This window comes from Heterodontus francisci, chromosome 10 (genome assembly GCF_036365525.1).
Source record: "Heterodontus francisci isolate sHetFra1 chromosome 10, sHetFra1.hap1, whole genome shotgun sequence".
Taxonomy (NCBI): Eukaryota; Metazoa; Chordata; class Chondrichthyes; order Heterodontiformes; family Heterodontidae; genus Heterodontus; species Heterodontus francisci.
In genome coordinates this window covers 53366635-53384444 of record NC_090380.1, presented here as the reverse complement: position 1 = coordinate 53384444, position 17810 = coordinate 53366635, and the positions used below count along the sequence as shown (strand labels likewise).

General features: G+C 40.0%; 1 protein-coding gene across 5 annotated transcripts in view; it reads left to right on the top strand.

Annotated features, from left to right (window-relative positions):
• LOC137374449 (zinc finger X-chromosomal protein-like) overlaps positions 1 to 17810 on the top strand; it is a 54218-nt gene that overhangs the window by 25473 nt on the left and 10935 nt on the right. For all 5 annotated transcript variants that reach the window (XM_068040579.1, XM_068040578.1, XM_068040576.1 and 2 more), the window contains 5 exons: positions 2277 to 2852; positions 7976 to 8134; positions 8941 to 9084; positions 11369 to 11410; positions 17422 to 17559. In XM_068040579.1, coding sequence (XP_067896680.1) covers positions 2277 to 2852; positions 7976 to 8134; positions 8941 to 9084; positions 11369 to 11410; positions 17422 to 17559 — 1059 coding nt within the window. The remainder of the gene's footprint in view (positions 1 to 2276; positions 2853 to 7975; positions 8135 to 8940; positions 9085 to 11368; positions 11411 to 17421; positions 17560 to 17810) is intronic.

Below are 17810 nucleotides of genomic sequence, written 5' to 3'. Positions count from 1 at the left end.
GCCCTCAGCTCGTCTGCTTTATTTGCTATACTTGCATTAAAATAAATACCCTTGAGCACTGCCAGACTCTTTGTTTTTATTTTCTAACCCTCGTTGCCTCTGTCTTCCAGACTCATCCATTAATTTTCCGCCTTCCATTTTAATTTCTGATTTTTTTCCCAGCTAATTCTACCCTCAAGTCGCCATCCCCCTGCCAAACTAGTTTAAACCCTCCCCAACAACATTAGCAAAACGTCCCACAAGAAACTCAGTTCCGGCTCTGTTATCAATTTAAAATGATTTTGATATTAGTATCTTTTATTTTCTGGTTAACTGAGAGAATTTTTTAATATGATTGGCTGCTTGGACAGCTTGATGGCATCAATGAAGCTCCAGGCTCAAAATCCCCATTAAAGAACGGTATAATTAATTGGATGGCAAGAGAGGTAAAATTCTCAACACAGAGATTGCTAGATCTCTCAGGAGGCTTTCATCAAGGTCAGCAGCGAGTGTCCTTGATTTCCCCACTGACCACAAAATCCAAGCCAATGTTTCCTGTAAGCTGAGCAACCTGGCAGATACCAAACAGGCCACTCGCAACGTGCATTGCCATGCAAAAAATTTAAAGGTTAGGCACGTTCAAATGAATGAGTTGTGTACAACGGAACAAAATTAAATGGGACTTTGATTGGAAGGACAGATTTTGCATTCTTCTGGACAGTTTGCAGTTAATAGCCTGGCGTTCAAAACACTGAGCAACAAGTAGTGCCATTCCTATTAAAAATGGGCAATGTGATGAGCTACATAATCTCATGATAGCTATGTTCATTTATATAGTGAGCTGATCAGAATTTTAAATGGGAGGAAACGTTGGTTTAGTTTTTGGAGATAATTTAAAGGTACAACTTTTATTTTTGACTCAACTTATTACACCTATCCTTACTGACTGCAGAATTATTTAATTTTAGATTAGGTCTGCTATAAAGTATGTAAAGTTGAACTTTTTCTGCAATTGATTATTCTGTACTAAATGTACCTGGTGTGAAGGTAATCATTCTTGTGTTTGTTTATGCTTGTGAAAATCTGTTTTTATATGTTGAAGATCTTTTATATAAATTAGATTTTGTTTACAGCCCATTTTAGTTGGAATAGTAAAAATTTATAAACCCATAAATAAAAAATGCTGTAGAAAATTACCTTCAAATCTAAACCAGTTCTTCTTTGGTTGATTTTTGTTTTAAAGTTTAATAATGTTGTAATATGACTACTGGGATTATTCAGTGGATACAACCAGCTGAAAATTTGTTGGGCAGGATAGTTTTCAATTGTTTATGCTTTTATTAATACTGAATCACATGCACAGTTTGGAGATTGCTTATATATCAATATATTTGTCAATATTATGTTAATATTTACTGTCCAATTTTAAATTCCCCTGATGTGTGCCTGTTAAAATTTACATTTGAATGCAAGATTTTGATGAGCAATTATAAGTAAATGTATTTTTCTTCTTCTACCTTTTGAAAATTGTAGAAATTCAGAATAATTAACATGGACGTTCTTGTCTCAGAAACTGCACCAATAGAATTTTGCTTATTTTTGTGTATAGGTTCATGATCAGAACGTTTATAGTTCATAGAACATGTATAATTACAGTATACTTTACTCATCGAAAAAATGGCAGTAACAGAGGGGTTTTATGTAAACTGCACTCTGGTACTTGGTGTATTAATTCCTGACAGCCAGCGGTATCAGAAATGTACATTTTGTGGATCTAGCAAGCTGTTATGGGGTGTTCGATTTAAAAGCGCAGATTTGGATTCCTTTTATTTTTGATATGGGAATTGCAAGTCTTAAATCTTCGATTTTGGAGCAGTTGAGGGAAGAAGAGGACATGGGGTGAGCAATGCACAGAAGTTGTGGATTTCTCAATGCTGCTCCTCGAGGATCACTTCCTGAACCATTTTTATTCTGTAAAAGTACAACTAGTAATGTGAGGAGTACTTTGACAGATTAGTATGAATTGTATGCCAGAGAGGAATAAGTGTGTTCTTGGTCAAAAAATATACTTATACAAAAATAAAAGATGATTCTAAAAACAAAAATTAATCGTAGCTGCCAAATTTATTGATAAATTTGTGTTCTATATACATTGATTAGGTGTTAAATGTAATGAGTACAGAATAATCCCATGTAAATGTCGAGCTCTTAACTTATCTTTTTAATTGGACTCCATTATGGGTTTTTTGCATGTTAATAAAATGTTGTGAAAGTAAAATTTTCCTTTTGTTTTCCAGTTCAAGAAGTGACTTCTCAACACATTGATGGACACCATATTCTTGTAGAAGTTCAAGAAACTGTCTTTGTAGATTCCACTATTAATTCTGGATCCCACTTTGTCTCTGATGATTCAGACTCTGTTGTAATACAGGATGTCATTGAAGATGTTGTCACTGAAGATATTGTTGAAGATGTTCACTGCCCTGATATTATTGAGGAGCCGGAAACCATAATTGTTCCTGAACAAGTGCTGGACGCAGATTTGGATTCCACAGAAGAAACCTTGGGCACAGTCCCTGAAGATGTTTTGGCTTCTGACATCACCTCAGAGGCCATGTGTGTAGCAGAACATGTACTGACAAGTGAGGACGTGTCTGATATAGCTACTGTTGAGCATGTTGCTGTCTCAGAAGCTGAAATAGTCGCGGGTACCTTGTCACCTGATATAGAAGAGGTTCTGGAGACAGACCCTGCCACAGAGACTGCGATAGACACTCGCAGTTTACATGTTCAGAGTCAGGAGACTGTTCCTGTCACCATCGAGGCTCCTGTAGGAAATAAAGGCACCAGCGAGGATTATTTAATGATTTCCTGTAAGTGACGAGAGAGGTAGGCCTTTGGCACATGGAAAATGAAATATTAATGGTCTTATTCTTTTGTCCTGAAAATTAGCTAAATGTATTGTTCAGTGTATCATTATGAATCGTATTGAAGATACTCGGGCTGACAAATTTTGTAATTTGTGATTGAAATGTAGGAAAGGGAGTGTAAGTTGAATTCATTCTAGTGAGGCTTGTTTTGTAATTATAGAACTTAATAAGACATTGTGGCTCTCACCTCCAAACCCTAAACTCAGAGCACTGCAGATTTGTGTACAGCTGGCATGATTCTCTTGTTATTCACTTTAAAATGTGACTTGACCATGTTGAACATTACTGAAGGATCCACCTACAATTAAGATCATTGTGGAGGGTAAGGAGAATCCACGACTATTTTCCTGTACAATTGCATCCTCAAATCCCCTAGCCCCACCCCTGACCCTACCCTCTAACACTAATTGTGAGGAAGTCGGAGTTTGTCTCAAAGATTGAGACCGTTTACACAGTTGCCATTACTTTTCGCTTATCTTTCACAAGACCCACCCTACTTCTGTCTTTTTTTTTAACCTTTCCTGGTTGTTATACTACAACAACATTCACTTTAGCTAATTCATTTTCAGTACTAAATTGCCACTTTTCTGCATCATTTACATTGAATTACAATACTACAATAATTTGACCGAGTAAATACCTCTACTGCTGAAAATGACTTTAAACTGCTAACTAGTAAATAGGAGCAAGAGCACTGGCCTATTTTTATTGCTTCTCTTCCTCTTCCCTAGCTCAGCAATGCTGAGGTAAATCTAGTGCCTCATCTGGCTAAAATTGTTAAAATTGATGTAGGAATTGAACTCTGGGTGTTCCTAGTCTGTGTGGCTTGGTGGCATGCCACGCATGGCAATTATCTGCACATTATGGGCATTATGAAAACACTTGATTAAGATCGTGTCACCGAAAAAGATGTTTCAATTCAATCAAATTAGAACCTTCTTGTTCAGTCACAATAAAACAAGTATACAATGACTGAAATAAAAGCAGAATGCTGCAGATGCTGGAAATCTGAAATAAAAACAAAAAATGCTGGAAATACTCAGCAGACCTGGCTGCATCTGTGGAGAGAGAAACGTTAATTCTGTGTGTCACTGTCTCTCTCTCTCTCTCTCTCTCTCTCTCACAGGAGCATAATAACATAAACAATGACACCGAGCCATATAAGGAGATATTAGGTCAGATGACCAAAAGTTTGGTTCAAGAGGTAGGTTTTAAGGAGTATCTTAAAAAAGGAAAGCAAAGGGGAGAGGTGTTGGGAGGATATTTGAGAGCTTAGGGCCTAGGAAACTGAAGGTGCGGCCACCAATAGTGGAGCTATTAAAATTGAGGTTGCTCGAGGCCAGAATTAGAGAAGGGTTATGGGGCTGGAGGAGATTACAGAGATAGGAAGGGGCGAGGCTATGGATGAATTTGAAAACAAGCATGAGAATTTTAAAATCAAGACATCGCATGAGCAGGAGCCAATGTAGCTCAACGAGCAGAAGGATGATTGATGATCAGGACTTGGTATGAGTTAACATACGGAGAACAGAGTTTTCAATGACCTCAAGTTTACGGAAGGTAGAATGTGGGGGACCAGCCCGGAATATGTTGGAATAGTCAAGTCTAGAGTAGTGAAGGCTGAATGAGGGTTTCAGCAGCAGATAAGCTGAGACTGGGCAATGTCACTGAGGTGGAAATAGGTGGTCTTACTGATGGCATGAACATGAGGTCAGAAGCTCATCTCGGGGACAAATGTGACACCAGGGTTACAAACAGACTGGCTTAATCTCAGACTGTTGCCAGGGAGAGGGATGGAGTCAGTAGTTAGGGAATGGAGATTGGAGATGGGACTGAAAATGAAGGCTTCAGTCTTTCCAATATTTAATTAGAGGAAATTTATGCTCATCCAGTACAGGATGTTGGATAAACAGTCTGATAGTTTAGCAACAGCGAAGGAGTCGTTAAAGGCGGTGGTGAATTAGAGCTGGGTGTATATATGAAAACTAACGCTATATATTCGGTTGATGTCACAAAGAGGCAGCATGTAGGTGAGAAATAGGAAGGGGCCAAGGATAGATCCTTGAGGGACACCAGAGGTAATGGTGCGGGAGCAGGAAGAGAAGCCATTGCCAGTAATTCTGTCGCTATGATTAGGTAAATAAAAATGGAACCAGGTGAATGTGTTAATATTAATCTGATTGTTGTTTATGTAACCTTGCTATGTGCAGACTGGCTGCCTAGAAAGCTACATTCTGATGTAATTAATTGGCTGTAAAATACTCAAGACATTCTGCAATTTAAAGGCGCCATATAAAAGCAAATTTGTTCTTTCATATAAACCATTGCGCTGTTTCAAAATGAACAGTCAGGTTAAATATTATTTTTCTCTCAGCACTTGGATTGATTAGCTTACTCCATTTTTCCAATAATATATGGGTCATAGAGATCTGCTAATGCAGGTTTGTGGAATATTGTTGTGACACATGAAAAATCGTGCCTCAAGTTTCGGATTATTTTAAGTTGTAAGTGTTTTTTTTTTCCTCAACCATTTTTCTCCTTTCCAAGGTGTGGTATGGCTGCACGAGCATTGGATACCCTCAAGTACCTCACCCAAGTGGTTATCGTGAGAGTCTTGACAGTGAATGTTGGCAGGCTATTTAATTGCAGGAAACAGTACAACTGAGCATGTTCATTTCCAGTAGGAGGCCTGGATAATGATCAGGAACAGGGTTCCTTGCCAGTTCCCCTTCTTAACCTGGGGCACAAGGACAATTTTAGCACTCCCACTATAAGTATGGTTCCTGAGGTACCTCACTCAGTCAGTGAACATTCATTATGTGTGACACTAAACCAAGGGTCAGCAACCTGCAACTCTGGAGTCACATGTATCTCTTTAACATCTCTTTTGTGGCTCCCAACTTTTTCCAGTTGGATCGCATTATCTTGAAAAATGCCTAAAAAAAAAACTGTCAAGAGAAAGTAAGAGCCGTGTTTTTATTGTGGGGATAAAAGGCTGATCTAAGCACTTGAACGTGCATATACTGGAGGTATGAAGAAAAAAATTATAAAGGACACTAAAAGCGTGATAATTCAGAGTTAGGATTATTTTAATTTTGATATTTTCCCATTGATATATAAATTCAATACTTGTATTCTATTTATTGTATATGCAGATTATACATTCTACCAGAGGCACATGGCAAGTTGCCATGCATTTGGTTTAGAAATGCCGAATTTGTGGCTTGCGGCTCCCAATAGTTCTTATTTTAGGCAATTTTTTTTTTAAAAGGCGCTTCAGGTAAAAAAAAGATTGCCGGCCCCTTCTTTAGACAGAGTGTCAGCAGACTATTTGACCTCGGCTTACAGCAGATCAAAAGATTAATTCTGTAAAAAGATCCCCTATGCTTAATTGTTCCTGAAATGAATCATTTCATTATGCACATTTTGTTAAATTGTCTATTCCCATGTTCATTTTTATACATTTACTGTGAAATTGGTATTCTACATCAATAGTTATTTAGAGTGTCTCCCACTAGCTCTTATTTTCAAGCTTTACCCATTGTCTATTTTGCATGAGTCATACTGAAGGAGGAAATGAGGCAAAAGAATGTATACTTTTCAAGATCCAATCGGTCAACCAGTCAAGCGCCCTGTGGGCTTTTTTTAAAAAACCTGATGCAAGTTGGCTGTCAAGGCCCATGCATCTTGAAAATGCCATCTATGCACTTAAATGGTGCAAATCTCCTCTTTTTTTTGTGCTTTTCATTACATTTAACCTGTTTTTGTTAATTTCTGTAGCTGTCTCCTTCTACATCTTTTGTAATGAGGGTTTTTAAAGCATTAATTTTAGCTTACAGTAGTTATAGCATTTTTACTGCTCAATTGATTATAGCATTGTGAAAATGTTTTTCTTTTCATTTTTCTCCATTTGTCGTCTCCTCGTAGTGCTATATGTTTCTGCAGATGATACTGACAGCCCTCTTTCCTCATAAGCAAGCCAGAACAGTGACTAAATGTCTGTCAAGATCATCACAGCGAAGTGTGTCCCTGTTCTTATCCATATCCATAAACAATCCTTTCCACCATAGATTATAAGATGAGAGCCTTGGTTGAAATATTGTTTTCTTTCTCCTCTTCTCTCCAATGCTGAGACCTTATGTCATAATGTGCATAAACAGCTGCCATCCTACAAAGATTGGCTGACTTGGGACAGACCAGTGATTGAATCTGAAGCTGTCTGTCTCAGTGCTATATCATGCGTGCGTTCAGCAACTGAATCATCAAGCCTGAAGATTAGTTTTTCAATCCATTCAATATTCTCATGTGTATTCTGAACAGGTTTTATGCAAACCACCTACAAAACCATATGAAAATCCATAGCATGTGGTTGAGTTGTTGGGAACACATCTGCTAAGATGTGCATCTACTACCCTGTATCTGGTTATAATTGGTAGTATAGGCTAGCGGGGTTCCATCACCAGATCTTTATTCTTGGAATGCAATGCAAGATAGTTCCCAAATTAGTATGTTTGGGGAGAGAAATGGTGTTAATAATGACATTTTATCAGATGAAAGGTCATTGACCAGAAACGTTAACACTGTTTCTCTCTCCACAGATGCTGTCAGACATGCTGAGTATTTCCAGCATTTTCTGTATTAATTTCAAATTTCCACAGTATTTTGCTTTTGTATTAGTATTTTTGGGTTTGCTAATTACATAGTAGTTTCATAGAGCAAGATTGATTAAAATGGTACTGGAGAATGTTTACTTAGCTACAAATAGTTTTAAAGCTAGTGAGCAATGTCACTTTTCCTAAACTTGTTTTTTCATATTGTACATTACAATTCTGTTATGTGTATATGTTTTTAGTAGAAAGCCGTATATTTTGTTTTGTATAAAATACGCTAATTTTATTGGAAGCAGTCGAACCATTCGAAGGTTTATTTTGATCGAGTGCTACGTGGTTTGCAAGAAGTATGTCAGTGTGTGTTGCATGTGCAAGTTTCAAGATGTCATAGTCAAAGTGTTTTCTGGCTGTGTACGGTGATAGTTAATAGTAAATTGTATGTTTTTTTTTAAAAAGTGGATGATGATGGAGGAAAGATTGAACATGAAGGAAATAGTGAACTGAAAATTGAAAGTGGCCTGTCAGTACAGGACGATCACTTAAAAGCAGATGTTGCGTGCTCTGAAGTCATTAAAGTTTACATTTTCAAAGCAGATGATGGAGATGATGATTTGGGTGAGTAATTGGGTGTTGTTGCCATTTTAGTATTTTTTTTATGCCCCACTGAAAACTAATAGCATAAGTTTGGGAGGGAGGAGTGGAAGTTATGACCATAATTTGTAACTCAACTAGGTTACTTTTGGCAAAAATTTTAGGCAAGCTGATTTCTTGGATTTTGTGTAAAGGTGCTTGGCTCTTTGTTGTGTGAATAACAAAGAAGTAACAATTATTGAAAGAGAGTCCAGTTTATGTGCTTTTATGTACTTTTTCACATTCTTGCATGTAGTAGTAGTCTTGTGGTATTTGTTTGGAACTTAGATTGCCACAAGCCTACAAAATCTACAGCTCCTCTCATTTTCCCGTTGAAATGTTACATATCAAATTCCAGCTTGCTGACAAGACAGTGGAAAAGAAGTAAGATGACCACAAAAATGTAAATGTTTGAAAATTAAGGCCAATGCTTTCTTTGTAGTGCTTACTTCTGTTCCTTTGTGTGTACAGTGCATGTACTTCATACACCTGCAATGGTCAAATTGTAAGTCTTTCTGTCCACAATTTCCACACAGGCAAGTTCCTAAAACCTGTAACCTTGCATTGTGTTATGTAATTGAGCAGTCACATCCTGTGAAATTTCACTTGATGCGAGTCTGAGTGTAAAATGTTTGGGAGGAATAGGAAGTGATTTTATTTTACAAAATGTGAAAATATGATGGGTCTGAAGAAGATTAAAAGAAATTGAAACTTTTGAAAATGATAGGAAATGTTGGTTGTGAGGAACCTTTTAAATGTTGGAGCACTATTAAGTTTTTCTTCAATTTAAGGTGGAACTGTGGATATTGGTGAAAGTGAACCTGATAATGATCATGCGGTCGGATTACTGGATCAGGGCAATATTGGCAGAATATCACGAGAGAAGATGGTTTATATGACTGTTAATGACCCCAACCAGGAGGATGAGGATATAAGTAAGTAGCTGGTACAAATATCTAACATTAATTTTTGCATTGAACTAAAATAAAATGTACATTCTGTACAATCCTTCCAAATTTTTAATTGAATAAAAATTTAGCAAATTAAAGGCATTTAGAGGAGTCAAAATAGATTTACTATCCCCTGGACCTCTTTTGGAATTCCAACCTTAAATTGTAGGTAAATGGTGCTTAAAAGGTTTATTTTGGTGCTGGGTGACAGTAATTATAATACCAATTAGTACTCGATTCAAGTCTTAAGTTGTAAGTTTTTGTAAAAACAGGATTGTAACTAGGTGTTTGAGTTAAATGCAATTGAACAACCACAATGAACACCCTTCCAATAAAAAATACTAGTGTAATAAGTCATTTAGGTGTTTCGTGATGTATTGAAATGCTTGTGATACTTTATTACTCTGGGGGAACCTCTTTTTTACATAACATAATTAATCATGATTTATCCGCTCAGTTTTGTCAAAGTAATTCTTTGTTCTTGAGGCATGGGTGACGTGAGCAAGGCCTCATTTACTGTCCTTCCCCAATTGCCCTGAGAAGGTAGGCCTTTTTCATGAGTGATTATTCTTATTCTTACCAGTGAATGGTCATTTCAGAAGGGATTAAAGAGTCAAAATGTAGTGTGGAGTCATGTAGGCCAGGTGGGATGGCAGGTCCCTTTCTTTGAAGGAGCAGGACAAGTCCAACCCGGCCAATTACCGCCCCATCATCCTACTCTCAATTATTAGTAAAGTGTTGGAAGGTGTCGTCAACAGTGCCATCAAGCGACACTTGCTTAGCAATAACCTGCTCAGTGACGCTCAGTTTGGGTTCTGCCAGGACCACTCAGCTCCTGACCTCATTACAGCCTTGGTTCAAACATGGACAAAAGAGCTGAACTCGTGAGGTGAGAGTGACTGCTTTTGACATCAAGGCAGCATTTGACCGAGTATGGCACCAAGGAGCCCAAGCAAAACTAAGGTCAGTGGGAATCGGGGAGAAAACCCCACTGCTGGCTGGGATCATACCAAGCAGAAAGGAAGATGGTTGTGGTTGTAGGAGGTCAATCATCTGAGCTCCATGACATCACTGCAGGAGTTCCTCAGGGTAGTGTCCTAGGCCCAACCATCTTCAGCTGCTTCATCAATGACCTTCCTTCAATCATAAGGTCAGAAGTGGGGATGTTCGCAGATGATTGCACAATGTTCAGCACCATTTGTGACTCCTCAGATACTGAAGCAGTCCATGTACGGATGCAGCAAGACCTGGACAATATCCAGACTTGGGCTGATAAGTGGTAAATAACATTCGCGCCACACAAGTGCCAGGCAATGACCATCTCCAGCAAGAGAGAATCTAACCATCTCCCCTTGACATTCAATGGCATTACCATCACTGAATCCCCCACTATCAACATCCTAGGGGCTACCATTGACCAGAAACTGAACTGGAGTAGCCTTATAAATACTGTGGCTACAAGAGGCTAGGAATCTTGCGGCGAGTAACTCACCTCCTGACTTCCCAAAGCCTGTCCACCATCTACAAGGCACAAGTCAGGAGTGTGATGGAATACTGTCCACTTGCCTGGATGGGTGCAGCTCCAACAACACTCAAGAAGCTTGACACCATCCAGGACAAAGCAGCCGGCTTGATTGGTACCCCATCTACAAGCATGCACTCCCTCCACAACCGGCGCACAGTGGCAGCAGTGTGTACCATCTACAAGATGCACTGCAGCAATGCACCAAGACGCCTTAGACAGCACCTTCCAAACCCGTGACCTCTAATAACTAGAAGGACAAGGGCAGCAAATGCATGGGAACACCATCACCTGCAAGTTCCCCTCCAAGTCTCTCACCATCGTGACTTGGAACTATATTGCCGTTCCTTCACTGTCGCTGGGTCAAAATCCTGGAACTCCCTTCCTAACATCACTGTGGGTGTACCTACCCCGCATGGACTGCAGCGGTTCAAGAAGGCAGCCCACCACCTCCTTCGCGAGGGCAATTAGGGATGGGCAATAAATGCTGGCCTGGCCAGCGACGCCCACATCCATGAATGAATTTTAAAAAAATTAGTAAATTAGTTTTTTTAATGGCAATCTGTTTATAATTTTTCTGATATTAGAATTACCAGATTTATTGAATTCAGTTTCAAAACTTGCCATGGTGGAATTTCAATTCCTATGCCATATCCACTACACTGCTGTGCCCTGACTAGACCTAGGAAAAGCTGTGTTTTTCTTGTAAATGGTCAAATGTTAAATTATTATTTCCTTATGTCATAGTGAATACAACACAACAAGAGGAGAACTGCTACCTTCAAACAAGTGAGTGCCAAATTTATTATTGTATGTTTCCTAAAATTGAGTTCTAAGTTGGAACAGCTCTGGAATGCTGATTATGTGGTTTATTAACAAAATTATGGCTTCATTTTGAGCAGCTGCTTTGTGTCTATTCTAAACTGTATTCCCTGTACATTTTACGTTATGCTTTTTACTCAAAACATAGGAGATTAATATTAGTTGAAAAAGTTTATAGTTGGACAGGGGTTGTAGACAGATATCATATATTTACATAATATCTGCTGAATGTAATCAAATAAATGATTTCAATACCAGTTGATCCCCTGTGGTTTTAGTTACAGACAAAATTTGAAGAAAAATTTAGAGTTGAGCAGCTGACACTACTAACTGGAATCTTGGACTTATCAAGCAGCCCAAAGCTTGACCAAATGCAAGAACATAAATATTTAATTTAAATTTTCTTAAGTTTAAGGAAAATTTCAGTTACAACTTTTAAATGGTTGTTGGCATGCAGGCCCCCACCTGCCAAGCATGAGGCATATTAATTTCATCACATGGACATTACATTTCAAACTGTTGTTGAAGTGAAGAAAGGACTTGCTTTAGAAAAATTGCCAGATCTTGGCTGGAAAGACATTTGCATATCAACAGACATGTTTTGGAAGGACAAAGCAGCCATTCCCTGACGCATTCAGCCCACAATGGACCCTTGGCTGGAAATACATTTGCATATTAACAGACCGTGCTTGAAAAGGACAAAGGACCATTCCCTGACACATTCAACTTACAATGGACTTTTAATCACCAGACATTAAACCCTTTGTTTAAGAAGGGTGGCAAGGATAATCCAGGAAATTACAGGCCGGTGAGCCTTATGTCAGTGGCAGAGAAACTATTAGAGAGGATTATTTGGGACAGGATTTACTCCCATTTGGACACAAACAAATTTATTAGCGCGAGACAGCATGGTTTTGTGAAGGGGAGGTCATGTCTTACTAATTTGATTGAGTTTTTTGAGGAAGTGACGAAGACGATTGATGAAGGAAGGGCAGTGGATGTTATCTATATGGACTTTAGTAAAGCCTTTGACAAGGTCCCGCATGGCAGACTGGTACAAAAGGTGAAGTCACACGGGATCAGAGGTGATCTGGCAAGATGGATACAGAACTGGCTCGGTCATAGAAGACAGAGGGTATCAGTGGATGGGTGTTTTTCTGAATGGAGGGATGTGACTAGTGGTGTTCCGCAGGGATCAGTGCTGGGACCTTTTGCTGTTTGTAGTATATATAAATGATTTGGAGGAAAATGTAGCTGGTCTGATTAGTAAGTTTGCAGACGACACAAAGGTTGGTGGAGTTGCGGATAATGATGAGGATTGTCAGAGGATACAGCAGGATATAGATCGGTTGGAGACTTGGGCGGAGAAATGGCAGATGGAATTTAATCCGGACAAATGTGAGGTAATGCATTTTGGAAGGTCTAATGCAGGTGGGAAGTATACAGTAAATGGCAGAACACTTAGGGGTATTGACAGGCAGAGAGATCTGGGCGTACAGGTCCACAGGTCACTGAAAGTGGCAACGCAGGTGGATAAGGTAGTCAAGAAGGCATACGGCATGCTTGCCTTCATCGGTCGGTGCATAGAGTATAAAAATTGGCAAGTCATGTTGCAGCTGTACAGAACTTAAGTTAGGCCACACTTAGAATATTGCGTGCAATTCTGGTCGCCACACTACCAGAAGGACGTGGAGGCTTTGGAGAGGGTACAGAGGAGGTTTACCAGGATGTTGCCTGGTCTGGAGGGCATTAGCTATGAGGAGAGGTTGGATAAACTCGGATTGTTTTCACTGGAACGACGGAGGTAGAGGGGCGACATGATCGAGGTTTACAAAGTTATGAGCGGCATGGACAGAGTGGATAGTCAGAAGCTTTTTCCCAGGGTGGAAGAGTCAGTTACTAGGGGACATAGGTTTAAGGTGCGAGGGGCAAAGTTTAGAGAGGATGTGCGAGGCAAGTTTTTTACACAGAGGATGGTGAGTGCCTGGAACTTGCTGCCAGAGGAGGTGGTGGAAGCAGGTACGATAGCGACGTTTAAGAGACATCTTGACAAATCCATGAATAGGAAGGCAATAGAGGGATATGGGCCCCAGAAGTGCAGATGGTGTTAGTTTAGGCAGGCATCAAGATCGGCGCAGGCTTGGAGGGCCGAATGGCCTGTTCCTGTGCTGTACTGTTCTTTGTTCTTTGTGGGGGAGCTCGCATTCCAGGTTGACTGCTAAGCTGGCCGAATACACAAATGGACATGGTCAAACCAGCTAGTCACATGCCTAACCTGCTGGGCAACCTGATTTTTTTGAATTTGTACAGACAGTTTGGGCAGAAAGTCTGTTTGCTCCTGGATTGAGAAGATTTCTCCTGGCTGGCTCGCCACAGCCTCTCCTGTCTGTCTGCTCCCATCTCTTTCTCACAAGCATCTGAATCCACTGAAGGCACATGAACCGCAAGAGAGAAAAGTCTCTTACAGCAAACAAGGTTTAAGAATACTGGGCCCCAACGAAAATCAAGGACTCTCCAGTGAGCTCGAAGAACCGTAACAATAACTCTTCAGATATTACCTCAAAATTTCGCACTTTATTTTTCTTCTCTTTTCTTTCTCTATTTGCATGTGTGTATCGCGTATGCATGCTCGTGTGGGCATGTCATGTATCCATGGGTGTCAATCGAATTAGAGTTTAAGTTTAATAAATTTCAACTTTTATTCTTTAAACCTAAGAAAGCCTGTTTGTGCTGGTCTCTTTGCCTTATAATTGGAAAGCGATGAACAAGGATTCACCAAGGGTGAATGGTGTGTTTAAAATTAAACCCTGTTACGGTAAGACCAGGTGAAGGCTGAAAGGGAACCCTTGACCTCTTTCTCACCTGGTCGTAACATTGTAATCTGAACTGAAGTATTTAGTTTTCATATGAAAATGCAGTATTTAATTCAAAGAAAAATTGGTGTTGGGATGTAGGTGATATGGCAAAGCAGCTTTTATTCCTCTGAGAAGGCATTTGGCTTCCTCAAACCACTGCATTCCTGTGGTGATGGTGCTCCACAATGATAGCTGAGAAATTCTACGATATTTACCCAATAACACTGAGCAGTGATGCATGTCCAGGTCCGGGTCATGCGTGACTCGGAGAACTTGTAGCTAATGGAGTTCCCACAACATTGTCCTCCTCAGTGATGGAGGTCACAAAGATGGTGGTGCTGTTAAAGTAACTGTGCAATCCAACTCACCACGTACAGCTGCTACCGAATGCCAGTAATGTGGAGGAGGGAGTTATTGTATATTAAGCCTGGCGACAGGGGTACCAATCAAGTGAACTGCTCCATCCTGGATGGTTTTGAGCTTATTGAACGTTGTTGCAATTGTACCCTTCAGGTGAGTATTATTTCACATGCCATTTTAGGTGGGAGAAAGGCTTTGAGGACTCGAGCAGTCAGCTGCTCAGAGCAGAAAGTTCATCCTTTGCCCTGCTCTTGTAGCCATGGTGTTGATATCGTTGGTCCAGTTAATACTCTGATAATGTGAGGGACTTGCTAATGGTAGTGCAGTTGAAGGCCAGGGAAGACGTATGGGCTTTCTCTTATTCATGCTGGTCATTAAATGTCATTTGTTGGCCCAGGACTATTGTCCCAAGTCCTGCTGTAGGCTAGCTCGGACTGCTTTGTTTTTCAAGGAGGTGTGAATAGAGCTGGACCATCTACTCAACTTTATCTTTGATCAGTCCTCCATTATAAAGCAGATGATTGGGCTGAGGAGGATTCCCTGAGGAACTCCTGCTGTGACTGATGACCGATGACCAAAACCATCTTCCTCTGTGTTGAGTATGACTCCAGCCACTGGACAGTTTCCCTTTTTACCCCCAATGACCTCAGTATTGGGCTGCTTAGTGCCATTTTAATTCGATGCTGCCTTGAGGGCGGCTCCTGTCTGTCGAATTAGCTGTTGCATCCATGTTTGGATCAAGGCTGCAATGTGGTCTAGAGTTGGAATGATTTTGGTGAAACATGAACAGTGCATTGTTGAGTATGTCATTTGACAGCACAATTGATGATTCTATCACTTTATTGATGATTTGGAGTAGACTACTAATGCAGTAATTGGTCAGGTTAAATTTATCCTGCTTTTTGTAGATTGGATACACCTGGGTAATCTGCCATATTGTTCAATAGCAGCCATTGTCATAGCTATACTGGAACAATTTTTTAAGGGCACGACTAAATTTGATGCACAGGTTTTCAGCACTACATGCATGATGCTGTCATGACGGACATGAGAAACAGGAGTAGAAGTAGGCCATTCAGCTCTTGGAGCCTATTCCACCATTCAATATGATTGTGGCTGATCTCCTACCTCAACATCACCTTCATACTATCCCCATATCCCTTAATTCCTGAAAATCTATCGATCTTTGTCTTGCATGTGCTCAACAACTGAACATCCACAACACTCTGGGGTAGAGAAATCCAGAAATTCACAACCCTTTAAGTGAAGAAGTTTCTCCTCATCTCTGCCCTAAATGGCTGACCCCTTATTCTGAGACTGGCCCATATCCTAGACTCCCCAGACAGGGGAAGTATCCTCACGGCATTTATCCTGTCAAGCCCTTTAAGAATTTTATATATTTTAATGAGATCACCTCATTCTTCTAAATTCTAGGGAATTATAGGCGTAATCTACTTTGTAGCCTTTGTGTATGTGTTCTGAAGCTTGATTTATGGATTGAAGTGATTGCTGCTAAACAAATGACCAATGATATTACAAGCTTCACACAAACAAACCAATCAGAATGCAATTCGGAATGCAATGTTCATAGAACCGTAGAAAAATTACAGAACAGAATGAGGCCATTCAGCCCGTTGTGTCCGTGCTGGCTGAAAAACTAGCTAATGGACCATTTCCTGCACTTCTGGTCTCACCCCTACCCCTTCTTCCCCAGAGCCCTTGTCCTCACCTTCCACCCCACCAGCCTCCAAGTTCAACAAATCAGCCTCTACCATTTCCGCCATCTCCAGCATGATGCCACCACCGTACACATGTTCCCCCTCCCTTTCAGGATTCCGAAGGAACCATTCCCTCCAAGACACCCTAGTCCACTCCTCAATCACTCCCAACACCCCGTCCCCTTCCCATGGCACCTTTCCATGTAAGCACAGGAGATGCAACATCTGCCCATTTACCTCTTCTCACCATCCAAGGCTCCAACGCTTTGAGGTGAAACAGCGATTTACATATACTTTCACCTTCGTATACTGTATTTGCCGCCCACAATATGTTCTGCTCTACAGTGGGGAGACTACACGCAGACTGGATGACTGCTTTGCAGAACACCTCTGTTCAGTCCACAAGCATGACCCAAAGCTTCCGGTCGCCTGTCATTTCAATTCTCCACGTTGCTCTCGTGCTGACCTCTCTGTCCTCAAGCTACAACGGACACTCGAAGAACAGCACCTCATCTTTTGATTCAGCACTTAACAATTTCAGACCCTAATCTCGGTCCCCATTTTGTTTCCTTTTCTTTGCATGTTTCAGTTTTTCTCTTGTTTTTGGCTTTTGGACAGCAGCTGTTCATCATTCTGCCATTCACACCTCCCCTAGACCACATCTTGTTTCTTTACTGGTCTCATTATGACCTCCTTTGGCCCTACAGTACCATCTCTTGTTTGTTTAATCTCTCCGATCTTCCACTTTATCACAGATCTTCCCTTTTGTTCTTTTTCCACCCTCCCCATTTCACCTTAAACCTACTGTATTTCTGATTTTTCCCTGTTCTGATGAAAGATTTTTGACCTGAAATGTTAACTCTTTTTCTCCCTCTTAGAGGAATGTTTATCTGAATAACAATTTTGTGGTTCCAAGAGGTTTGTATCCAAATTACCCTGAAAATTTTTGCTTTTACATTTGATGAGTTTATAAAATGAGCTTATTTGAAGGAATTGAGAGATATTCTCTGTGTCACTCTTCATGCCTGTTCACTGGTTTTCACAGGTTGTACTGATATTGCAGATGAAGTTTACATGGAAGTCATTGTAGGGGAAGATGATGCAACAGTAGGTCATGAGCAACAAATTGAAGACACAGACATAAGCAAAACATTTGTGCCTGTAGCTTGGGCTACTGCATATGGTAAATATTTTTATGAATTTTTTTTTTAAGCAGTTAGTTACCAGTGAAGATTTATTTAACTAATTTCAAAAATATAATGGGATTATTGTCAGTGTAATTGTATACATTTATACATTTGATTCTGATTGAAAGTTTAATTTTTTTTCCCCTTGCTTTTGCACTTATCAAATTAAAGCAATTCTTTGCTGGGGTTTGAAACTTTTTTTCTGCCAACTCAGAACACTTCACTGATTACTATGGGTATCTTACTC